The following is a 23,576-nucleotide window of genomic DNA, read 5'->3' on the forward strand; positions in this document are numbered from 1 at the left end:
ATAGAGCACAATAGAAATATCTAAAATACGTTAAACGTCCCATTAAAGACATTTATTTAACCAGGGAAAAGGGATCTGGCAAGAAGGCACTATGACAATATAAAATCTAGTCAATATGTAATGAAATAATAAAATCAAACACAAGAATTAAATAGGAACTGAAAGAACATTGGACTTTGCTCTTTTCTCTGTCCTTTAAAACCGATTTAAAAATGTAAAGATGCAAATTATACACATTCATTAAAAAAGGAAAATCGAAAAATAGTGTTTTTAAAAACAAAAAATAAACTAAAAAGGTTTTCTGTAATGGTTTGTTCTCCTGTCTTTAAGGGGTTTGCTTCAAATTATTGGTCAGGAAAATCGCTTAATCCGGAGACAGGGAGAGAGAGAGAGAGAGAGAGAGACAAAACGAGTCCTCATCCACTCACAGTGCAGCAGATAAACCTGTGCTGTGTTCACGGCCTCATCATCCTCATCATCATCATCATCATCATAGAGCTCCAACCTTTTAAAGAGACGCGCCGGTCTCAGAGGAGGCCGTGAACGCAGCAGAGCAGGAGCCCTGGATTATTTGTCTTCTTCTTCTTTCTTTTTTATCATTTCATTTTTTTAAACTGGACAAATCCTCAGCGGTATGTGATGAAGGAGATAAAATATGTACATTTAATCCAGAGTTAATACTTTAAAAAAAAAAAGATTTTGTTTTTGTCTTCATGCGCTGCTGCTCCAGTTTTGTGTGTCTGCGCCTTTAAAAAGGTGCACAGAGAGGTGCGCCTCTGTCCCTGCCAGGTAAAAAAAAAAAAAAAAAGGGGAGGAGGTTGAGATTGGAGAGAGAGGGAGAGGAGAAGAGAGGAGAAGAGAGGAGAGGAGCGCAGAGCTCAAATTGACATTTGATACTCAGGAAGTTGAGGACGCCGCTTGGATTTCTTTTGTTTCATTGTAAATGTGCAGAGCTTCTGCCGCTGCAGGCGAACAGCGACCGGAGCTGCGAGTTCCTCCCTCAGCACTTTAATCATGGAACAGCCTTTTCTTTTCTTTTCTTTTCTTTCTTTCTTTCTTTTCTTTTTTTTTAAAAAATGTAGCATTGATAGGTTTTAAAATGTCCGGCGCGGCTCTGACTTTTCTGTGCAGTTTTCAAGCTTCACGCATGACGCGCAGCGATGGAGCCGGAGGAAGGTATGGACTTTATACACACTTTTCATTTCATGTCCCTTTTTTAAAAGTCGTCTGTCAGTGCGGAGGTCAGGGGAAGTTAGGATTATGTTACAACCACCAAAAAACTGAGGCCGCGTTAGATGACAAATAAAGAAGGAACAAAAAGGCCTAAATCTACGGATTTTGTGATATTAAATCAGAAAAATCCGCAAAATCGAACGCAGTGGGATTTTTTTCCCCCCTCATAGCTTTTTAATCCATAAATGATCAAAATCTATCATCCACACGTGATTAAATGAATTATTTTCTCTTTAAAATGACTGAGGAGGTTTTGTTGCACCTGCCTGCAGCAGCTTAATCCGGGGAGAGGAATAATCTGATCTCGAAGAATGTTGTCATATTTAAATTAACAATTAATCTCGCTCTAAATTATTCACATTTCTTTTAATTTGCATGTTGTTTTAAAAAGGGGTGAAATAGTGAATGTGGATCTGCTGCTGCTGCAGGACTTAGTGCAGTGGTAAATCCTCCAATCCTGAAATAACTGTGAACATGTCGAGTCCTGGTTCAGGACAAATGCGATTAAGTGGGACGATGAAGCTGCTCAGAGACAAAAGGCAATCTGGACCGTGCACTCTAAAACCATTTCTGTAGAATAAAGCATGTCAATAATTTACATGGATGAAGAAAATATCCTCTTCAGACTTCAGCCACATGTTTAAATCTGAATAATCTGTATTTAATTGGGAATATTTGTACAAAAAACCCTTTAAAGATGATGACGATCAGGAAAGAAGAAGTACACACTGAGAAAATAATGATATTTTCACATGATTTTAATCCATTTGTGAATTATCAGCAGGAAAAAAGGCTAATCCAGATTATAAATTGCTTTTAAAATTGTGACAGCAACCTCGATGACGCACCAAAACAAAAAGGTGGAAATATTAACAAAAATAAACATAATTGGAAACAATAATTTAAAATCAGTTAAGTCATATCTTTGCAAACATTTTCCATTCTCAGATTAAGTTTTTTCCCCCCTCCTCTCTCTCTCTCTCTCTCTCTCTCTGTGCTCACATGACTCACAGATGAGAAAAATCTCATTCTTAACTAATTACTCCACATTGGTAAAAAACAAAAAACAAAAACAAGACCTGGGCGAGCCTTTAAAAGGACACAGGTTCTTTTCAACTTGGCGTTTTAGTGGTATTGATTTCCCCAGGAAATGGCAACGGGAGTCTTGCTCAGGGAGCCATTTGGGCGTCTGAGGAATCACTTAGTACATGGTTTGATCGCGGGGATCAATGGAGGGAGCTGGATGCACTGCAGGGCCCAGGAACAAGGGAGCCAGCTAATGGCTGAGCCAAGGGTGGGGCGTCAGAGCTGAGGACGCTGGCCTCTGCGTTTCAGATTATCTGCAGCGCGAGGATGCTTTTGACGACACTTTCAAGGTCAGGGGGGAGTGCGCTGAAGGTCATCGCCCAGCCGCACAACTTTGGAACATTTAGATTTAAGATTTAAAGGCCTATAAGACTTCTGCCGACTGACGCTGCCTGGATTTTCTGTTATTTGGGCGGTTTTATGGGATTAAAATGAAATGTGAGACGAGTCCATATAGACGCCACGTGTTTAGAATGATATATTCTGTGGCTGCGACCTTCAACCCGGTCAATTCAAAAAGCTTTTATTTAAATCCACAAGCACGAAATGGACGTCACACTGAAGTCAATGAGACAACGCTAATCTGGAAAGAACACGGGCAGGAAGAAATGGGATTAAAACCATACGATCTCTCTGTTCACTGACCTTTTTTTAAGTTTTAGTCATTAGTATAGGCTCAGCTTTTCTACAGTTTTTACACAAGGCCGTAATCTCAAGGTCAAGATGGAGATGATGCGGCAAAATCTGTACATTCAGTGGTTTTATTGTACAATGTAGAAGATTTATTACGCGCGTCGCCAGCCTTTGATTAACAGTAAACCGTAAGAGTGGGTGGATTGTCTGCACCTATCTTTAGTCGTCCACATTAAGAAGACACCGTAGCCTTTTGACCTGTTACTCAACGCGCGGCTCAATCCACTGCAGTGCCCTTTTTCAATAAGCTGCGTCACACTGTGGGAAGGCTGTGGATGCTTCTCTTACTGTCTCACATGATTGACTCACTTTGTCTCCCTCTCCTTCTTCTTTCTCTGACCTTCTCTCCCTCTCTCTCTCTCTCTCTCCAGGCTTGTTGTTTCTGCTCACCTCACCTCACCTCAGCAGCAGCGCCACTGATCTAGTTTGCATAGCTTTACTTCTCTTGGCCGACAGTGTCAGGGCCTGGGTGTTGGGATGATAATGACTCCTGTTCTGTGTATGGCACTGGTAGAATTCACTGTGAGAGCTCACTATCAGTGAATTACCATAGGGCCATAAACAGAGCAGAGAAAGAACCACTTGATGAGGCCCGGTCCGTAGCGGCTTTCCCCCTCTGTGGCTGTCCTCTGCTGTGCTAGTGGGTGGAGTGAATGTGATGTAATGACTGTGGTGCAGTTGCATGAGCCGCGTTGGGTGCTGGTGTCGGCCTTTATAACAACACGCTGCACGCTTGCACCTGGACCAGACGCACTGGTCGCTCCTCTTCTTTGCCCATTTTGGCACTAGCACATTTTTGCTTCTGTATATATACTTTGAGCAATTATGTGTAGTGCCAATATAGGACAAGACAGACTTCCGTCATTTTTGAAGTCACTGTGGACTGTCGTCGTATGTGTTTGTGCATGTTTTGGGATCCCTGAGGTAAACACTTCCTCGTAGTTCTTCTATAACCTGACTGTAGAAGAACTCTTCACGTAAAAACACATGAAACACATATTTTCCTTCCTTTTTATTAAAAGCAACCCCTCTTTGCTGTTTTCTTTTCTTTTCCGAAATCAAAAATCACTTCACGTTCATGCAAAAGCACGTCGTTTATGACTCTCAGTGAGTCTGTGGAGGCCCAGTAGCTCTCTGGTGGTGTTTGGCAATGGTAGAACTCACACTGGTGAGGTAGATGGATCCGGTGGTTCTAGACTTGCCAACTACTGCCTGAGAGCGACGACCAGCAGGAAGCGACGCAGTGGACGCGTTCAGCCCCACCTCTAAACATCTCAGGGTTAATTTCTGTCAGTCAGTCAGTCAGTGAGTGAGTGAGTGAGTGAGTGGCTGACGGTGGTGAAGGGTGGGGTGAGACTCAGTTCCTCCCCTGCGCACCCCAGCTTCAGAGCTCCAGTGACTTTGATGAACAGGAGAAGCAGGCCGTCAATTATATATCATATAACGTTATTTGTCCAAAAAGAAATTTGGATCCAAAAATCAATGTCACACTTTCCAATGCAGTCAACGCAGAGGTCTGTACGTGACTATCCTCAGCAGAGTGCGTCGATGAACCCAATTCATTGATTTCTTGCTGTTATTTTAAAATTTATATAGAATAAATGGCACATGTCCAATGCTGCATATGGTTGACCTCTGCGTTGACCTGCACTGTTCAGATCATGAGTGACTCAGTGCTTGACTTCATGTAGAGACACTCTAAAGATATTCTGCCTTCAGCGTTCCTCTCGGTGCAGTGTCATCTTACACGCCTCGGGCCTCCCCCCCTCCCTCCTCCTCCTCCTCCTCCTCCCGTCCCAAATGATAATGCGTGAACATGACGAGATGCTGCTAAAACACACTAAGAAATGTGTCTGCCACAGACTGAGCTTGGCATATCTGGGTCAGGGTCTGCGAATGTAGGTGACAGGGGGATCTCAGGATTAAAAATCTCTTTATCTGCCTTTTGTATGAATCCTGCTTTATGGCCCACACTTGAGCTTCAGCTAATATGATTTGTATTGTTACCAGTTTGCCTGCAGGCCGCCGACCTCGCCGCTGGAGCTCCGCTGAAGGCCCTTTTTTTGCTTTTGTGCCACTCGGCCGACTCAAAACACGAGGAGAAAACAGGGTAAGTGCTGCGACTGTGGTCACACAATCAACCTGTTATTCACCGGACAACTGGTCCAGGTTAACTGCAGTTGTGTGTGTGTGTGTGTGGGGGGGGTCATGTTACGACGAGCATATGGACGTTTGTTGTATAAAACATGTGCCCGACGCGCAACATAACAAATATAATACATATTTTGTGCATAAATAAGTCAAAGGTTTGTGAAAAAACAGAAGCAAAATCATCATGTTTCACCCAAATGCTTGTGTGTCTAAAAGGGTTTGTGGCTTTTTATTAAAGATAGAAACTGTCCAATGTAGTTTTTTTTTTAAATAGTTTCATATCTGGTTTTGCGGGATAAAAAAAATAATATTTACAGATACAAAAAAATAATAAGAAGAAAACCGCGTCAGCAGAGCTGAGGGTTCTGGCTGAATGATATGGTATTAAAATATGTGACATGTAAAAGGTGCTTTGTACGTGAATAAAAATGGTAATCTGGGTCTTGGGTCGTGAATATGTCCGCGTGCCATACCCGGCTCGCTCGGTTTTTTCTTTTCTTCCTGCACAAATGTCTTTTTTTTTTTTTATCTGTGATGCAAATAAATACCTCCAAAAGACTGATCCATTGTGTCAGAGACTCCCTCTAACCATCTTCTCTGCAGCAAAAGTGCATTGTGGGAAAAGCCTTGTCAGTTGTGAGGCCTTCTCCAGATGGGCCGTGCAGCTCAGGTTACACTGCATTTTTCAGTGCCCCCTTCTATTCCACATCCACCCCACCACCACCACCACCACCACCACTGCCCCCTTTCTCCATCTCTCTCTCTGTCTGTCTGTCTGTGCTGACGGCTGCAGGGTGGGCAGAGGCGGGCTGAGACAGTGCCTCGCCTGTGTTCGAACGCAGGCTGCAGAGCATTAGTGAAATGAGATTATGGTCGTTCTTACGCAGTGTCTCGGCCGGAGGTGGACAGAGGTGCGAGTTGGGAAGGTGAGGATGCCATTATTAGACTCGTATCGGACTACATGATGGCATCAGCAAACACCCCCACGTGAGGCTTTGGATGTATAATGAGACTTATTCTCGTCATTTTATCACATTTATGTCCACAGATGAATCTTGGGGCACGTGTGACTCAGAAGCAGCTTGTTTTCTGGTACAAATACACAAGTTTTTGTAACCTTCTACCTCTTTATCCTCCACATGAGGGTCGCTGGTGTCAAACCCTGGACAGGTCTGTCTTTGCAGGTCACAGCGTCCTTGTGAGGGATGGTTTCCTCAAGTTGTGGTCTAACCCTGTGCTCAGGATGTGGGGCAGGAGATTATCTCGTGTTAGCGGGGGCTTGGACAGCAAGCAGTCTGTGCCTATGCGTGCGTGCCAATGTGGCAGCGTGTGTGCGTGTGTGTGTGTATGTGTGTGTGTGTGTGTGTGTGTGTAAATGCATGCGGGGGTGCAGGGCCAGGGATGCACGTATTAAGAAACGATTAGTGGAGATTAAAGCTCTGCCCTAGAGTCGTTCTACACGACTGCAGGCAACAAGAATAACCAACCCCTCCCTTCTAGCTGACCACAGAGCTGAGCCACTGAAGCTCGAGCTGCTGAGGAGGATCAATAGCGCTGCCTCCCTTCTTTCTACCTACTGATCTCCCACCACTAAACATATTGCTCCCTGTACAGAGTGAACACTCTCTGCACTCTCACTGCCTTGATTGGATGGTTTTAATGGAGTGCAGTCAGGTTCAAAGTCAGCTGATGACTGGAGGAGTGTCCTGTGGTGAGGTGCTGGCAACAATGCACCTGCGCCAATTCATCTCTGAGGCCAAGATGGCAGCCAGTATGTCACCATCACTCACGGTTTGGGAGGAAGTTGGAGCGATTGCAGTGTTGGTTGTGGATTTGTACAAGAACGTTGTGAATCTTCAGTAAGGCTTACTTTTAGATGACGTTTATTTCAGTTGGTAGACATTGAAGACGGCCACATGGTGGAGTAAGTGGCTAGAACTGCCGCCTCACAGTGAAAAGACCCATGTTCGATCAGGGGTTTTTCTGTGCGCGTGGGTTTTCTCTAAAATATCTATCCATTCATTCTTCTACCACTTTATCGTCCATATGAGTGGCACTGGTGCCAATCTCGGCTATGGTGTCCATAATCCCCAAATCTGCATGTTTTTCGGACTGTGGGAGGAAACTGGACAACCCGGTAAAACCCACACGCACACACAGGGGAGAACATGCAAACTCCATGCAGAAAAAGACCCAGTCCAAAACATGCAGAGGTGAACGGGACACTGTGTGTGTTTGTGTGCAGTCACAATTGTTCATTCCTTCAGAATGAGCCTTTTAAAACAGTCCATTACAATACTAACCATGTTTGCGTTTTCAAACCAAGAAATCAAGCATTGTTTTGCAGGCAGTGAGCAGTGGGTGAGGACACATTTAAAAAGTGCATTCAAAACGTCATAAAAGAACTGGCAATTACAATTATTTTGGTCACACATGTCCTTCACATGCCTCAAAGTGCGTCGTATTAACTATTTTAAATTAAAAAATGGATGTGTTTGGATAAACATTATGTCCTATACGACCCACTACTGTAGGAATCATTGAGGGACAGTGAAAAGTGTTTCTCTAGTTATTTCTCTGGTGGAATCACAGGCTGGGCCACTAGGAAGTTGGTTATGGGCCGCATGTGGCCCACGGGCCGCCATTTGAATAGCCTGGCTGTCGGTTCTCCAACACACTTGAAGGTGAAGAGTGTGTTGAAGGATATTCAGCTGAAATGTTGCAACAGAATATATATGGTTCCACGCCAAACATGACTCGCTCTTTATTTAATCATTTTTTTCCAAATCGCTGCGTGCTGATTTGAAGCTCCTTTTGTGACGCAGACCTAAACCAGAGAGTTTTGTATGTCACTGCAAACAAAACCTAATGTGGCCGAAGAATGTTTGGCATCAAATTCAAAATCGAAAGACAGCGGAAGGAATGAAGCGTTTTTAGGATTCTCGGGAGTCTGGTTTAACTTCGGATGAAAGGTTTCAGTGCAGACTGAGACGAGAGGAGAGGCTTAAGTAGCATGACGTGTAGGTCTTCATCCAAGAAAAGCATGTTAGTAAGGCCTTGAACTGCAGTGACAGTTGATTACGTTCTACTGTTTTCGTGCACATGCTGCTCACAAACCGGGAGAAAGAAAATCATGAAATAAAATGGAATATTGTCCATCTGTGGTAAATGCAACCTGGTTTAGCTTTAATCTGGAGGAGGAAGAGCGGGATATACACTGACGCCTGATAGATTAAGGCTCGAGCGCTTTTCTCTCTCTGTCCCACTCTGCAACAGAAGGGCCCTGCTGGCAAATCCCAGGCTTTAAAGTAGAGGAGGTTCGGGCAGATTATGATGTAATCGTGGCCTTGTTGGTCACAGCGGGGGGGGAGCGTGTGGGAGCTGCACAGGAGAACCGTGGCTTTATTGGCTTTCGTGGTGACTTTATTGTTTTTGTAAAATGCAGGTATTATCGTGCGCTTAAAAGTTACAACGCAATTGCAGATTATGCTGCGGTGGAATGGAGACATGGGATTGTTTTAACGTCTTCCAGCAATAGCTCACATTTAAAAGTACATATAGTCATTTCAAAAGTGCAGGTGCAAGCGTTTCTCGTTTAGCCTTGTTTTTGTCCATCATTCTATCATCAGCTACCATTCGTGACACTAATCCGTCACCTTTTTCCATTTTTGTTATCTTTAGGGGTCAAACGTGCAAACACTAACTTTAGAAACATTATCACCTACTTCATTCTGTGTGGATCACTTTGCAATGTAGTCAGTGACAGTTGTTGTAGTTTATTTAGGAAAATTACAATTCCGTGTGATATAGCCAATCATATAGCAATCGCATTTCCTGTCAAAATAATCGCTAATTAGATATTTATTCAAAGCCCTACTGAGATTATAACTGTGACCTAATACAACTTGTCAATTTTGATTCCAGAAATGTTTTCAATCTGACGACACAATCACGTTTACTTGTGATGTGTTTATTTTACGAAACTATTTTCATGTTCGAACACTGAGAATTGTCGCACATGTGACGTTTGCGCTTGTAGATAATAACCAGGACAGAAGCAGTGTGAGTGGTGAACAGCAGCCTGTCTATAGATAGACTTTATTTTCTCAAAAACAGAAGTTTGGTGAGTGAGGAAAACACTTTTTTTTTTCTTTTTTACAAACTAAGTTGATTCGTTGCAAGCAATTATTTCCGTCATAGGATTAAAAACATTGTTTTGTGATGTGTTTGTTTTATAATAAATACTGCAGTTCTTGACCAAGCATGATCCACTTCCTGTGATATAAAGTACAAAGTGATAACAATCACAAATCCATACACCAGTTCATGTAAAAAAAACAAAACAAAAAAACAACCCAAAACAATTCCAAGGACCTGCTCCTATCAATGCTCAGAAATCCAGCAGTGAAAAAAAACCATTGACATAAATCCTGAGTCTTCACAAATCGTATGTGACACAGCACAAGGAAAAAGCACACGACAAGATGGGATGGTACTTGAAAATAATACTTTATCATCTAGCGTGAGGAGAAAAAAAGTGTGAGTGACTTAACTTTAGCGCTGACTTGTGAATGTGTCATGAAAACAGAACGTACGCGCACATGGATAATGTACATAATCCTGAACAGTGATGGGTGACACATTGAAGGACTGGTGGCTTTCATCCCAGGCTTTTTGGTTCGTCTTTGCTTTAAAGTAAAAGGTTTACTTGGAAGGAAATAAATACTAAATACTCAACATCACAGGCTCTAAAAAACGTGAAGGAAAGGAAGGAAAAAAAACTTACACCCCCCCCAAAAAACAAAAAAAACCTTTACATATTTAACACAATGCACTGATAGATCTTTTTCTTTCTTTTTTTTTGTTTACCTCCCCTGTGGAAGTAAATTTAAAAAATATATTTGACATTATACACAGCATGATGTCGTGGAAAACAGTAGGGCAAACAAATCTCAGAAGTGGCCGATGTCAGCGCCGTCTATTCCTCCCAAGGTCCAAAGTGTCACTGCTCCAGGGTCACGACCTCCACTGCCTGGCCGTCCAGAGTGACGGTGTTATCGATGCGCGTCGTGACCGGTGCCATGGCGACCTGGACGGGCCGGTTGCCCTGTGCGAGACTGGTGACCACAGTCTGATACATGCTGACCGGGATCTGGACCAGGCCTGACGGAAAGACTGACATTTTCAAAGCAGATTATTATCTGAACTTCAAATCGTTTACACAATCATTACAATGCAAAACAGATTCCATTAATACAAACACACATTTCCCAGCAGTTCTGATGATGTGTTAATTATTTAGTCAAGAAGTCGGGGGAAAATGCCAGGCTTTGTGTTGGACGGTGGACAAAGAAGCACTTTAGACAATACTTTAGATTCTGGGAAATAGTCGCGGCTCCTCGGCTATTTGATGGTGCTGAATCGATAAAGGAAGTTTATTAATTCATTTTGGGGGAAAAGGTGTTAAGATAGTCAATCAATCGTGAAAATTAGCATTAATTGTAGACCTACGACTATCACAATACTGCTCCTTCAGTCTTTGGCCAGAGGTAGGCAGCCATGTTTCTGAACAATGGTCTCACTGAACATCCATAGCTTGCTTCCCCCATGCCCAGCTGTGTGTGTGTGTGTGTGTGTGTGTGTGTGTGTGTGTGTGTGTGTGTGTGTGTGTGTGTGTGTGTGTGTGTGTGTGTGTGTGTGTGTGTGTGTGTGTGTGTGTGTGTGTGTGTGTGTGTGTGTGTGTGTGTGTGTGTGTGTGTGTGTCTTTGCCTGTAGGGATTATAGCTGTAGTCACATGGGCCTCTGCCCCTCCCTACCAGCTGTCACGGTGTCACCGACAGGCAAGAAGGTCAGTGTACGCGATGGCGGTAGCTTGTGCCCACTCCTGTGAGTGTCAACTAAGAGGCCGGACGTAAAAAAAGATAAAACCAAGAAGAATAAAAAATAATAATAAAAAAAAGGTCTTTGACCTTTTTCCAAGGTCAAAGTCGAGCACGTTTCCAGCACCCTACCCTCATACGGTACATTTATATAAATAGGCGGAGCAGGCAGAGCAGTGTTCATTCAGACCCTTCAAATGACTTTATTCTTCCATCACATAAGCATTTAATATTTTGTCAATTTGTGTCGAAAACAAAATATGATCCCCCCTTTTTTGCCTTTTGGTTGGTGATTGTCAAACAAATGTGGGCACATCGCTTAATAAACCCACTCACCAGTGATTTGTGACAGGGTGAAGTTGTGCTGATGTAGTTAATTGTGCTGGCAGTGATTACAGAGGAGGATTTAAGGAACCGGGTATTGGCTCTGGCACAGAAACGTACAGACGCAGCACAGTTAGTGAGTGAAGTGGCTCCCCTGGCCACTCCAACGTGGTCACTAAGACGTTGAGGGCATGTGTACGTATTAGTTTGTGTGTGTGTGTGTGTGTGTAAATGAAGGGTTGTTACACAAGCCAATCAGCAGTGTCTGGGTTAGTACACTTCAAACAGTGCTCTCCACTCCTGTGTAGCACTACGCCTGATTAGCTAAGGTCAGTTGTTGTGAGGAGGACTGGCTTTGGCAGCTCCATTAAATGTTTAAGTGAGCTGTTGCAGCCAAATCACTTTTAGGGAGCGAGATGTCAAACGACAAAACGTGACAAAAGGTTACATTTGAATATGCACATATTCATACATTTGTATAGACTGTTACAATGTTTAACGTTATTTTATTTACTTCATTAAGCTTTTTGTGATTCTTTCTGAAAGGAAACGTGGTCTCACTGTAGGAATGTCTGGTCATTTATATTCCTGTTTTCGCTCCTTTTAATTACTTAATACTGCTGTAGCATTGACTTTGACTATAGATTGACTTAAACAATGATATCAAACCTGGGGTTAAATAGTAACTACAGCAACCCATGCAGACAGGTTGGTGCTGTCTGGACCAGCGTATATACAGTACATATAAATAGAATATTAATAACCGGGACGCTTTAGGCAGTTCAATTGTAAACTGTTATACAGATATCATGTAAACAATTAAAACAAAACAAAAAAAAGCTTCTGTTCTGTGTCTAAATTTAGAGGGGGCCAGTATTCGTGTATTTAGTGATATATAATATGTATGCAATCGTGTATAGACGGGAACTTGGGTGCTGACAGCTGGCCAAGTGATTAGACTGTGGACTGATAATGGAGTGGATCAAAGCTCTTTAGGAGGGGCCCTCGGGGGCCTGCTGATGCTCCTGCACTAGTGTAATGTGTGTGTGTGTGAGTGTGTTTATCCCATTGTAGGACGGCACTGATTAGACGAAATCATGGTTAAGCACAAGACTGACAGCTTGACGTGTGTGTGTGTGTGTGTAGTTGTACCTTTGACTAATATCATTTATGGAACCATCAAAATGGTTGAAAATACCTGAGACTCAATCTGCTAAAATATAACCATGAATTCAGTTGATTGAGCAATAAATTGACTTTTATAAACCTAATTGTACTGTACATGTGTTGCAGCGTGTAAACGCTGTTAGTTGAGGTGTTTGTTTTTCATGTTTTCACAGTGCTTGTTTGAGCAATGACAATATTGTGAGTCAATATGTACCTGTGGCCTCCTGGACCCCTGCTAGAGCCCCGACAGCAGCTGCTGTCTCTGCCAGCACGATCTGCCCTCCACCTTGTAGTGTGGCTTCTGCCAATGTCGCCACAGCGTGAGCTGCTGCCTCACTGCAACACACAGACAAATACAGCAGCTCAGATATAGTGTGTGTGTACAAATATGTAAAAACAGGGAAAAAGGCACACACAGGCTCCCTTACATATACACACACACACACACACACAGGCTGGGGTTATTAGAGAGACGTGGGGTGAAGAAGTAGGAGTGTATGAGATGTAAGAGGCTTTTCTTGTCTGGACTTATGGAGAATCTGTCACATCTCTCTAAACGCCAGGTGCTGCAGGTCTAACAAAGCAGTTTTATTAACCAGATCTCTCTGGTGGATTTACCATGAGCCTATTACCACACCAGCTTCGTTATGAACTAATGGAACTGTTCACAGCTCGGTTCATAATCACATCTGAGAGCGAGAAATACAGATGGACAGATAAGGAGATGATAGTTTGCAGACAGAGATGGTCCGTTCACACCGTGGCCACAGTAACATACTGTATGAGTTTAATTATTGAAGCTGGCCATGTATGATATGTTGTCATTTCTTTTTGGTCCCAGTGTCAACACAGCGGGTTAGAGAGGATATATTTCCCACCTGCAGCTGGAAAACAGAGACATAATGTTCCAGAGCCTGTGGGGCACAGAGCCCAAAGTACCTCAGCACAGGTAAACAGCAGGAGGGGAGGGGAGGGAAGAGGGAGGAGGACTCAGGTGGGTGAATGTAACAAGCCCCAGTGGGACATACCAACATACATGTGAAATTATTGCCTTGACAGTGCTGTGGTTAAAGAAAAAGAAAAAAAAGAAAGAGTCTGGCTGATCAGGTTCAGCAATAAAATATAAGGTTGATAATTTTCAGGAATAAATTATTTGTTATCTGTTATCTTTATTGTTTTGCTATATTAGCTGATGATTTCAACAGATCCTTTACAACCGCTGATGACTAACACTGTGAAAAGATTTTCAACCTGCTATATTATTGTGCTGTAATCGGATCCTGCAGACACTAATGGGACATAGTTTAAGATCCTGTTGTTGGCCCCATCTGAATACTAGTGTGTGCTTAATTTTCCAACATGACAACAGTCCAGCAACAACCACTGTGCATGTGCTGGTTTAACAGCTGCTACAGTAAACTCTAAAACCTATGTGGAACACACAGGTTGTTTTATTTTAAAAACCTTAAGTGACTTTGTCAAACTAAGCATATAAACATTTATCACCTGCACGAATGTTATTTAATAAACAAAATTATAACGAGTCATTAGCACATGGAAATGTGTGGCTAACAACCAATTTAATGCCTGTGCATCTTAACTGCTGCCCCTATGAAAGCGACAGGCTAATTAATTAGATGCAGAACCAGGTTCAGGAGGTAGTTGACTCTCGTCTCCAGGGAAAACAGTGACCTGATCTGACAGTTGTCTCTTCCTTGTCCACTTGTTAAAGCTGCTAGTGCAATTATGGATTATTCTTATCCTCTGCAGTGTTCACTAGCTCCACCGATTGAACACTATGATGGTTACATGAAAGCTAAACACAACCAAAGTGACATGATAGCATGTAAAAACGGTCTATTATGGGACGCAACCGTGTTCCTGAATATAAACAAATTATGAATTACACCAGTAATTGTAGTTACGCTACCCAAAATTTGAACAAATCCCCTCTATAGCACATATCCTACATCCTTGTTTCTTCCCCTTATTTCTGTTGTTGCCTTCCTCTGTGTAACCGGCGCCAAGAGCCGTAAAGTGCTGCATTGTGTTTTCATCAAAAATGTTGTGCATTTGTCACCTGTTGAGCGCCATCGTGACAGTGGCGCCCTGCTGCATCTCTTGACTGGCAGCGACAGCGGCTTCTGCCAGGGATGCTACAGCTTGTGTTGCCTCAGATGCTTGAGTGGTTTGGATGGTCATCTCCCCGCTCTGGAGGGTGGCCCAATTTTGCTCCACCTGAGGGGAGAAATCAAACAGTTTCATGCAAGACACATCGAAGCACCAGCACGAGGGCCATGAAGACTGTGTAAAAACGGTTGTTCTCGTATTGTTGGGTCTTCATGTTTGCGTTTAAATGTTAATGGTCCTGAACAGACTATTCCCGTAGCGTGCACACAAAACCCCCTCTAATTTGCTGCAGCAGTCTTTCCTCAGTTAATTGCTTTTAAGAAATGCAGAAGGAGTTGATTAAGAATGAATCATTGCAACCAGGTGGGTATGCTTTGTGCTGTAGTTACATAGAGCATAAAGAAGTGATTTAGAGGTGCGTGTGAGTGGATATGTACCTCTCCATCAGTCACAGTGGAGTAGTTAACCTGTGCCACCGTCACACCAGGCAGCTCTGAGGCATCTGCCAGAGTGGCAACTGTGTGCCCTGTGCCAACCTAAAACAAACACAGAAAGTGCATTAAGATAAATCAGATCATAAGAGTGACTACAATGACGAAAACTGTAACGGAAAATGTACCTGTATGAGTGAGACTGTTCCATCTGGGTTGTTGACGGTCTGTACCACAGTTTGTGAGGGCACGAGGTGTGCAATGCTCTGCGCCGCGGTCAGATGGTGCTGGGTCGTGGATACTGTGGTAATCTGCTGGTCTTCAAAAGCATACAACAGATCCTCACGGCCATGCTGCTTGTAGCAGTTCTTCACAATGGTCCGCAATGCCTGCGTCCAAGACACCTGGAGAATTAAAAATACAGGTTAGCCGGCGACAGAAGAGGATGAAAGAGTTGAAGCCACAAACACCATCAGTCATCAGTTTTTACCCTCACCCTCTGTTTCTGTTCTTCTGTGCGGACATCGCTGCGGACGTTGGCCCAAGGAATGTCCTCTGGCCACCACACTGGCTTGCAGCTCTCCTTACCCCAGCCAGGCTTCCCTCGGCCTGTTGAGTACTTCAGCATCTCTGGGATGAATGCTCGCAGCTGGGCCTGAAGTGGAGAAGGACAGATGGATGACGGAAAGAGATGATACAGACACCGAGACTCAACAGTGAAGGGCTACGGTGTCTCTCTCCCACACACACACACATGCCCTTAGGTAGGCAGCAGGAGGCATGTATTGATTGGGTACTTGCTGCCGGGTGCTGAGGTCGTCGGGCTTGCAAATAGAAACAGCCTTTCTAAAAGCAGAACAATGTGCTCATGTTTATATGACAGACCAATCTATGGATGTGGCTCCAGCCTAATGTGTCAGACAGACACCACGAGAACATCAGTTCAGCAGCCATTTTGAACCGGCAAATGCTTCACTACACTCAGTGGAGGTATTAATAAAGGCAATCAGGTCAATATCCTTAAAAAAGTCAAATCAATATCAAACAAAACATTGGATTAACTTTGATGACTCGTGATGCGTACCATTTTACACACTCTTATGGACTTACTGGTTGTATCTGACTATGACAGTGAGTGCTTGTCCACTATATTTGAGTGTATCAATCGCAAAAATTAACTATCTTTAATACAGGTTTATACAAACTAAAAAGAAAGTTATTATATATTATACATAATATTTCAAGTGTTGCTCATTGTTACTCATAACCCGATAAATAAACCGATGGATTGCAGTGGGTATAAGCTAAAACAGACCAAATAATGTATTTGTCTGGCTCCATCAGTGGCTATTTCCATTATTAAAAACTGGTGAAAACAGTTGTACGATAGAATTGAGTTAAATTCCTATTTGAAATCATTACATAAAACCAGAATAAACATACTCACTTAATGGCTACTACAATTAGGCAGATGCGTTAAAGCAAGGCAAGTGTATAACATGTATTGATTTATTTTGCATCACTTGTGAATCATCTTTGTGTGTCACACGTGGTTTTGATCCAATCTGGTTTGTTTTCCACTGATCGACCACAGCATGCATACACCGTTTAGATGCACTAGTCACTAGTGAGTAGCAGACATACTCGCTCACCATCACCTCGACACTTACAGATGAGGCATACACACACACACACACACCGACAGCCTGGGGTGGGGTTTAGTGCCAATGTCCTCAGTGTCCTGGTAATATGCAAGCATCACCAAGGGATTATATTGCACAATGAGGCACTGCAGTGTCTGCCTGCCTCGACATTACGGGCTAAATATGGTTCAGGAGGAAATAAATCCCTCTCTCCACCCCCCTTAGAGCCCCCTTTCTAACTCACAACTGCAAACCATTAGCACACAGTTCCTCCGTGCAATACACAAAGAGATATCAAAAATGGAAATCAATAGATAAGGGATTGGAGAGGCCTTCAGAAAAACAAAGACTGATTTCAGTGGCTACAATTAAGAGGCTTTTCTTCAGCCAACCCTGGGCTGACAACAGGGGAAAACAATTCTGTAGGCAACGGATGCTTGCATTTCCACCTGTTGCTAATGTGGATATATGTGGGTGCGTGTGTGTAAGATGCAAGGCCAGATGGCCAAATTACAGTAGCTAGTTTGTTAAGTGGCATGTTGTCCTGGCATCCACCACCCCATCCCCCCCACGTCCTAATCCTCCAAGAATGGTCCAATCAGTATTGAGGAAAATGGTTATGTTGCCAGGTCCCTGGCCCTAACAAGGCTAGGGGGTAATTATGGGCTCAGGCTAGACCCAGGATCACCTGCTACAGATGCTCCATATACTGGACTGGCCAGGGCCTCCACTTGTAGGACTACAACTAACAATTGTTTTCATATTTCTTGATTAATCGAGTACCTGAATGGTACTTAAAATGTCTACCAAACCTGGAAATGATGATGATGATGGAAATGATGATGTTCTTTAATGTGTTTTGTCCTCCAACCAAAATGATTCCGTTTTGATGATTAACCAGAAAATATTCCCATTTAAATTTTAATTATTGAAAATAAAATAGTTTTTATTTTAATTAAGTGCTCATTGCAGCCCTATCTGCTTGTGTCACTTAACCTCCCTTGGGATTTCTTCAGCTGCACAAAACCTACTGCAAATGTTGAGATGGAAGACAGAGCCTTCCCATTGTGAATCAGGAGAACTATGTTTAAATCAACCCCTTTTCATTGCAGTGCTCTCAGTTTCATGTTTCCAAAGTCTGTCAACCTTTTCCAGAGGGATGAAACAATATCCTGTCTCCGACACGTGGCACCTCTGAAAACATCCACTCACACCAGTCCACCTGGCTTGGTCAAGCTGAAGTGAGGCAACAGGTTACTCATGATAATCTCATCCTACAACCTCCAGAAAAACAAGCATCAACTAGCACATGCACTCCAAGGACTCATCTGGCCCTGGGATTGGCTGCCGTGCTCCCAGGGTTGAGGAGAGTCTCCCTGGGCCAGTTTCATGCCGGCTACTCTGATGATGATCCAGAGGATGCGTCAGCAGCACTGGGACGGCAGAGTAAACAAGCTGGGATCCCTCGGGTGAAGAGAGGACTCGAGCTACCAATGGTGCTAATGTTGCAGTAAAAAGTCTACAAAGAGCAATGTACCCTGCAGCTCTGCTCACTGAACACTGCTACCACATCCTGTCTACAAAGAGAGGAGGCTTGGCATGGCTGCAACCACTACCTAGGGGGATCATGCATACTGCTGAAATACAATGCATGGATTAATCTAATTGGTGATACTGGACACACAATTCAAATGAGTGATTGAACTTGGTGAAGAAAACAAACACAAGACTTGTTGCCAAGTACTGCCCTCTGCTGGGAACACTGTGGGTTTCAGACATGCGATAAACTCCAGCGATTCTCTAGAGATTGTACCGATGTGCTGTATGTGTGAACACAAGTATCCAGTTGCTGTATACTTTTAAGTTGCTACAGAGATTTTTAAGCCCTGGTGTAATCTCTATTTAATGTCCCAGTGAGCTCATGTCAGAATGCAGCAGGAGAAACTCAGCCTGGATCCTCTAAAGCTTGTACTGCTGCTGTCAGACAATGTCTTCATATGTGAATGGGAAAAAAATGGACAATGTCAGAACCAAATCTCCTGGAATTACTCGAGTCCATAAGTGAAAACAGCTTTACGTGAGGCTATTTCTGCCATGAGCAGCTATACAATGCTGATATACAATATGAGGTTGTTGCACTTGAGAGGGTTGAGCATTAATAACTGAGCAGAGAGCGTACTGAGCCTGACCTGGGTCATCTTGTCCACAGAGACGGGGATGCCATCAATAGTGAGAGGAGGTAGTTCTGAGGCCAGCTCTCCACCTGGAGGAGCATGTTCAGCCAGAGCGTTCTCCAAATCCTCCAACATCATGCTCTTATACTTCCTTACCTGGAGGGTAGACAGGTAATTGAGACAAAGTGTTTCCATTTGGTCCTGGAACTATACAATCGTCTTGCAATGTGAAGCAAACTGCTTTTCATGTTCAGTGTAACACTCACCACATTCTCAAGAGGAGCAGCACCAAACACCTTGAACACTGGGTTGGGTTTGGAGGGAGAAACACACAGTACTATGGCCTGTTGGCCCACTCTAGTCGTGTACTCATCTAGTGTGGCTCTTAATTTCCTGTAAACGTAAAATCACATTACTTCATGCAAACTATGCACGAGAGTGATAATGGGTGCTGATAGTGACATTTTTGGCACTGTAACCACTAAAATTAATTTAATAAAACGTGTTGCATTCTTGATGTTTAAAACTCACCTAAGCAGACGGGTCTGCTGCCTCTTGCGGATGGAGGGATTTGATTCAAAGATGTGAGGCCTCTTTCTTTTCTTTCCAGTCGCCACAGCAGCAGCGGCTGCCATGCCTACTGGCCCTGAGAAAAGAAAAAAAAGACAGCTTGTGTACAGATGGAGTTTATCAGAGTGACTACTATACCATAGATTCTGTTTGATTGCAAATGAGCAGCAATTGTGACACGTTTAGTGGAGTTTGAAGTTTGCCTGAAAATGCGTCACCTGTGGTTAATATTGTGAAAAGGCTACTCTAACTTCAACTATGATCTTTCAACGAAAACCAATTTTTGTCTCATCAGTGGAGCTTATCAGGCTGCACCTTGGTAGAGTGGCACGGTGTCCACAAAAAAGTACATTGGCACCACCTGTTGTTGAGTTTAAAACATCACACCTAAATCAGACCATCATGACTGTATCTGATCATGTGACAACACTCAGCAAACGCACACCGCTCTCACTCTTGTGACACAACCATCCACTCAGTTTTTCCCTACTGGGTAGACTTACCTGCAGCAGCCAGGTGGGCGGTGACCTCGTCGGTGCCAGCCGAATTGAGGATATCTGTGTCGTCGTAAGGATCGTCGTCTGGCGAGGACGTTGAGTCTTCTTCACCACTCATCATGGATGTTTCAGTGAAGGTGGTCACGTGTACCTATGAACAGTGATTAAGTGTGTATATGTGGTTTACATTTCTCTAGTAAATAACACAGGATTTATATCATCCCTGACTGCAGTGTTATGGTTTATGATTCAGGTTAATGATCAACTATATTTAAACTGTTACAATAGTTCAAACATCCCATGAAGAGCTAACACCTGCTATATTTGTTGGCTTACCGCGCTGGCTTCAATGGTGGTCATGTGTTGAGATTGGTCAACAGCGTGATCCTCCATTTTCAGCCACCAGGTGTGCACCGTGGGATCAATGGTAAAATAACTAAGGAGAGAAAAGGGAAAAGACAAATTAAACATAAGCATACTGATAAATGGTAGATGGCTTCTATTTATTATAATAAAACAAAACTGACTGTGATTCATTTCTGCCGTGCTGTATTGACATATAGTTCAGAGGATACATCCCCCAACACAAAATTGTAATACTAACAAGGTAATACCTGCAGTCTGTGTGAATTGAGTAATACAATTTCCATGCATGGAGGACAAAGCCACATACAGATGTTACCAACTTCTTCGCCTGTATTTCCACACTAGGTCTGGTGCATTAGTATAATGTCATTTAAGGTTGTGCCATGTTTTTGCCTCTTATCTGTAGGAACCAAGTGCATTACTGCTGCTCTGCCACAAGATGGCTTCATTGTTTATTTTCCTAGCAGATATATTATTGTGACCAAAGTGAAAAGTTAAAATGAAAAGGTTTTCCTGACCCTTTGAATCATGATAGGTCTTTCAAGACATAATCAACACGCCAGTAATGTCTGACTAACACTCCTGAGATACAAACCATAGCTTTATGTGAGTGAAAGAGGGGAAATCCAGTATTAAATGTCAAATGTAAATGCTGTCAGTGTGAGAGAGTAGCGTTCTTACTGGTAAATGATAGTTTATCTGTGCAAATCACTTACACAACACACACAATTAGGTTATCACAATAAAGCTGTCATACCAGTTGCTAATAAAAGTTGACACTTAACCAATTTCACATATTTGAGGCAAAATCAAACTGATTAAATGTCAAACTTTGTGTGTAACTTATATTATATTGCTGTTAAAGAAAATGATAGCATAATTTGTTAGTGAAAAACACACACTGTGCAGTGTTTGTTTTAAAATGCACGACTCAAGTGTGACATGTGATTTCTGGAAACAAAGTATGAAAATAAAATGACCAACTGAGGTAAATGTACTTTTATTTATTTCACAGTGAGCAGATAAAGAATGTGTGAATGAGCAAGTGTCTTCCATGGCGACATAAAGAGACTTTGGACGTTTGAGTGCAGTAAACAAAATTCTGCCATTAAAAAAAACAATAACCAGGTGTATATTTGCATTATAACCGCTGCACAAAAGCCAAGAACTATAGCTGCTAATGGGGTCAATTGACAAATCTGCACATGTACGACTGTTATATATGATCTGAAATAAAGCCAATGCTATCTAAATTAAATACAGAAGGCTATTACTCAAGCGTTACAGTGCTGTGTGATGTTAGCACACTTGCCGGTTCGCTGACAACGGCTACCACAGTGTGCTAGGCTAGCAATGCCCTGGCTAACGAACTAGCTAAGATTTTGGCGCTGCAGTATAGACCGATTATCTGAATGAAAAATGATTCTGGTGAAAAGGAATAGTCGTGTTCTTGTAGCTAACCGGAGAGCGAGCCGGTGCTGATTCGGCGTGCAGTGAACAGCAAAGGGCTCTAAACATAGCAGTCCACACGAAAACCGCGCAATATAAGACAAAACACAGCGCTACGCCGGGCCCAACGGCCTGTCTCTTCTACGGCTAATCTACTCTATCTGAGGTTGTTCTCGATTAATCACACACAACAAAACGGCCACGTATGTTTCACCATCCTGCTCCAGTCAACACCTAAACAATCTGCATCTTTCACTGCAACGCTGCCGGGTTCGATGATGCGGCTGCGCCGGGGCTGAAATAGATGGAGATTGCGCGGTAGGGCACTAACCTCAGAGCGGCTGCGCTACTTCGGGCCTGCGCCGTACAGTGGGGATGGAACCGAGCTGTAATGGAGGACAGACAGAGGGGAGCCAGCAGCAACCAACACAACAGTGATGTGCAGCGGTGATGCCTTCACGGACTCCTCCCCAGTGTCACACTCACTCACCATTTGAGTCTAACCCGTGCTCGTAGGCCAGTCTACAGTCCCAGACTGGCACAGAATACTTTAATTAGTGTTAGTTTAAATCAAAGAATCAGTATGAATCTACAGCAACACATTTTTACTGATGTATTTTCTATATTTGATAAATATCTTATAGCTATATTTTTGAAATATATTTTTTGAAAGAATAAGTCTTTTTTATGACTGGTTCATTATTTGTTCACTCTTTTGGAGCAGCAATTAAAACATTCTTGATGCCTACACTGGGGATTTGAATGATGTTTGCTATATGATACAACATCTAAATTAAAAGAAAAAAACCCTGACTGCAAAGCATTATCCCTAACCTTAACCATAACAAAGCCTAACCTTAAACATAACTTAATCTTAACCAGTTGCTCAGGAATTAGGTTTTACCTCATTGGGACCAGGTTTTGGTCTCCATAAGGACTACTGGTCTTGACAAGATCAGTGTTTATGCTTGAAAGAGAGTGCACACACACACATACACAAACCTGTTTTTATATCTTAGTGAGGACACATTAATGACATAATGCATTCCCTAACCCCTTACCTTAACCTTAACCATCACAACTAAATGTTGAACCTTAACCCTTACTCTAACCCTAACCTAAATATGATTTTAAATCTGACAAGGTCTTAACTCGGAAACAGTGCTTTAAAGTTGTGGGGCCTATACAAAATGTCCCCTCAAAGAAATTTAAATGTTGCAAATTGCATTATAGTATTCCTGATGTAAAATCAATATGCATACATCCATCATCTACCGCTTTATCCTCCACCGGGGGTCGCAGTGGGTCCTGTGCCAATCTCAGCTGACATAGAGCGATAGACGGGGTCACACCCTGGACAGTTCGCCAGTCCATCCCAGGGCCACACATAGAGACGGACAACCATTCACTCTCACTATGGTCAATTTAGAGTGACCAATTGACCTAATCCCCATATTGCATGTTTTTGGACTGTAAAACCCACGCACATACAGTGAGTACACGCAAACTCCATGCAGATTGGCCCTTGTTTCAACCGGGGCTCAAACCCGGGTCTTCTTGCTGCAAGGGCAAGAGTGCTAACCCCTACAACAACCGTGTGGCCCCAACATGCATACATGACATATTCCCATGACATGTTTTAGGTTAAACAAAACACCAGTAGAGACAGTACAAACAATCCTGACTTTCTCAGGCTGATTGAAATATAAATACATAATCATAAGGATTAAATACATAAACACTTGCTGAGAATGTGTCCATGTTTTCTGTAATTTTCTACATT

The 23,576-nt window shown here is 42.9% G+C and overlaps 1 protein-coding gene and 1 long non-coding RNA gene across 3 annotated transcripts in view; one reads left to right on the plus strand and one right to left on the minus strand.

Annotated features, from left to right (window-relative positions):
• Window positions 1-260: 260 nt before the first annotated feature.
• LOC122766490 overlaps window positions 261-23,576 on the plus strand; it is an 82,184-nt gene continuing 58,868 nt past the window's right edge. The window contains exons 1-3 of the long non-coding RNA XR_006360074.1: window positions 261-1,176; window positions 5,023-5,122; window positions 18,947-19,082. This is a non-coding gene — a long non-coding RNA (uncharacterized LOC122766490). The remainder of the gene's footprint in view (window positions 1,177-5,022; window positions 5,123-18,946; window positions 19,083-23,576) is intronic.
• Window positions 9,227-22,206, minus strand: nrf1 (nuclear respiratory factor 1). 2 transcript variants are annotated; one of them, XM_044021393.1, is made up of 12 exons: window positions 22,125-22,206; window positions 20,315-20,414; window positions 19,985-20,129; window positions 19,443-19,557; window positions 19,178-19,304; window positions 18,927-19,067; window positions 15,591-15,749; window positions 15,283-15,498; window positions 15,101-15,199; window positions 14,614-14,771; window positions 12,748-12,869; window positions 9,227-10,338 (listed from the first exon to the last, which is right to left on the minus strand). In XM_044021393.1, the coding sequence occupies exons 2-12, from the start codon at window positions 20,369-20,371 to the stop codon at window positions 10,166-10,168; spliced, it is 1,512 nt and encodes a 503-aa protein (XP_043877328.1). In that variant the 5' UTR covers window positions 20,372-20,414; window positions 22,125-22,206; the 3' UTR covers window positions 9,227-10,165. The 2 variants fall into 2 exon arrangements, with proteins under 2 accessions (XP_043877328.1, XP_043877327.1); XM_044021392.1 differs by lacking the exon at window positions 22,125-22,206 and having other exon boundaries at window positions 20,315-22,095.

This window comes from Solea senegalensis, linkage group LG3 (assembly GCF_019176455.1).
Source record: "Solea senegalensis isolate Sse05_10M linkage group LG3, IFAPA_SoseM_1, whole genome shotgun sequence".
Taxonomy (NCBI): domain Eukaryota; kingdom Metazoa; phylum Chordata; class Actinopteri; order Pleuronectiformes; family Soleidae; genus Solea; species Solea senegalensis.

Coding starts and splice junctions, on each gene's coding strand:
- nrf1 (XM_044021392.1), bottom strand. CDS start 20,515: ATGAATCACAGTCAGTTTTGTTTTATTATAATAAATAGAAGCCATCTA. Junction 14,772..15,100: donor CCACTGTGACTGATGGAGAG/GTACATATCCAC, acceptor TTCTCCCCTCAG/GTGGAGCAAAATTGGGCCAC. Junction 10,339..12,747: donor AGGGGTCCAGGAGGCCACAG/GTACATATTGAC, acceptor TGAAAATGTCAG/TCTTTCCGTCAGGCCTGGTC.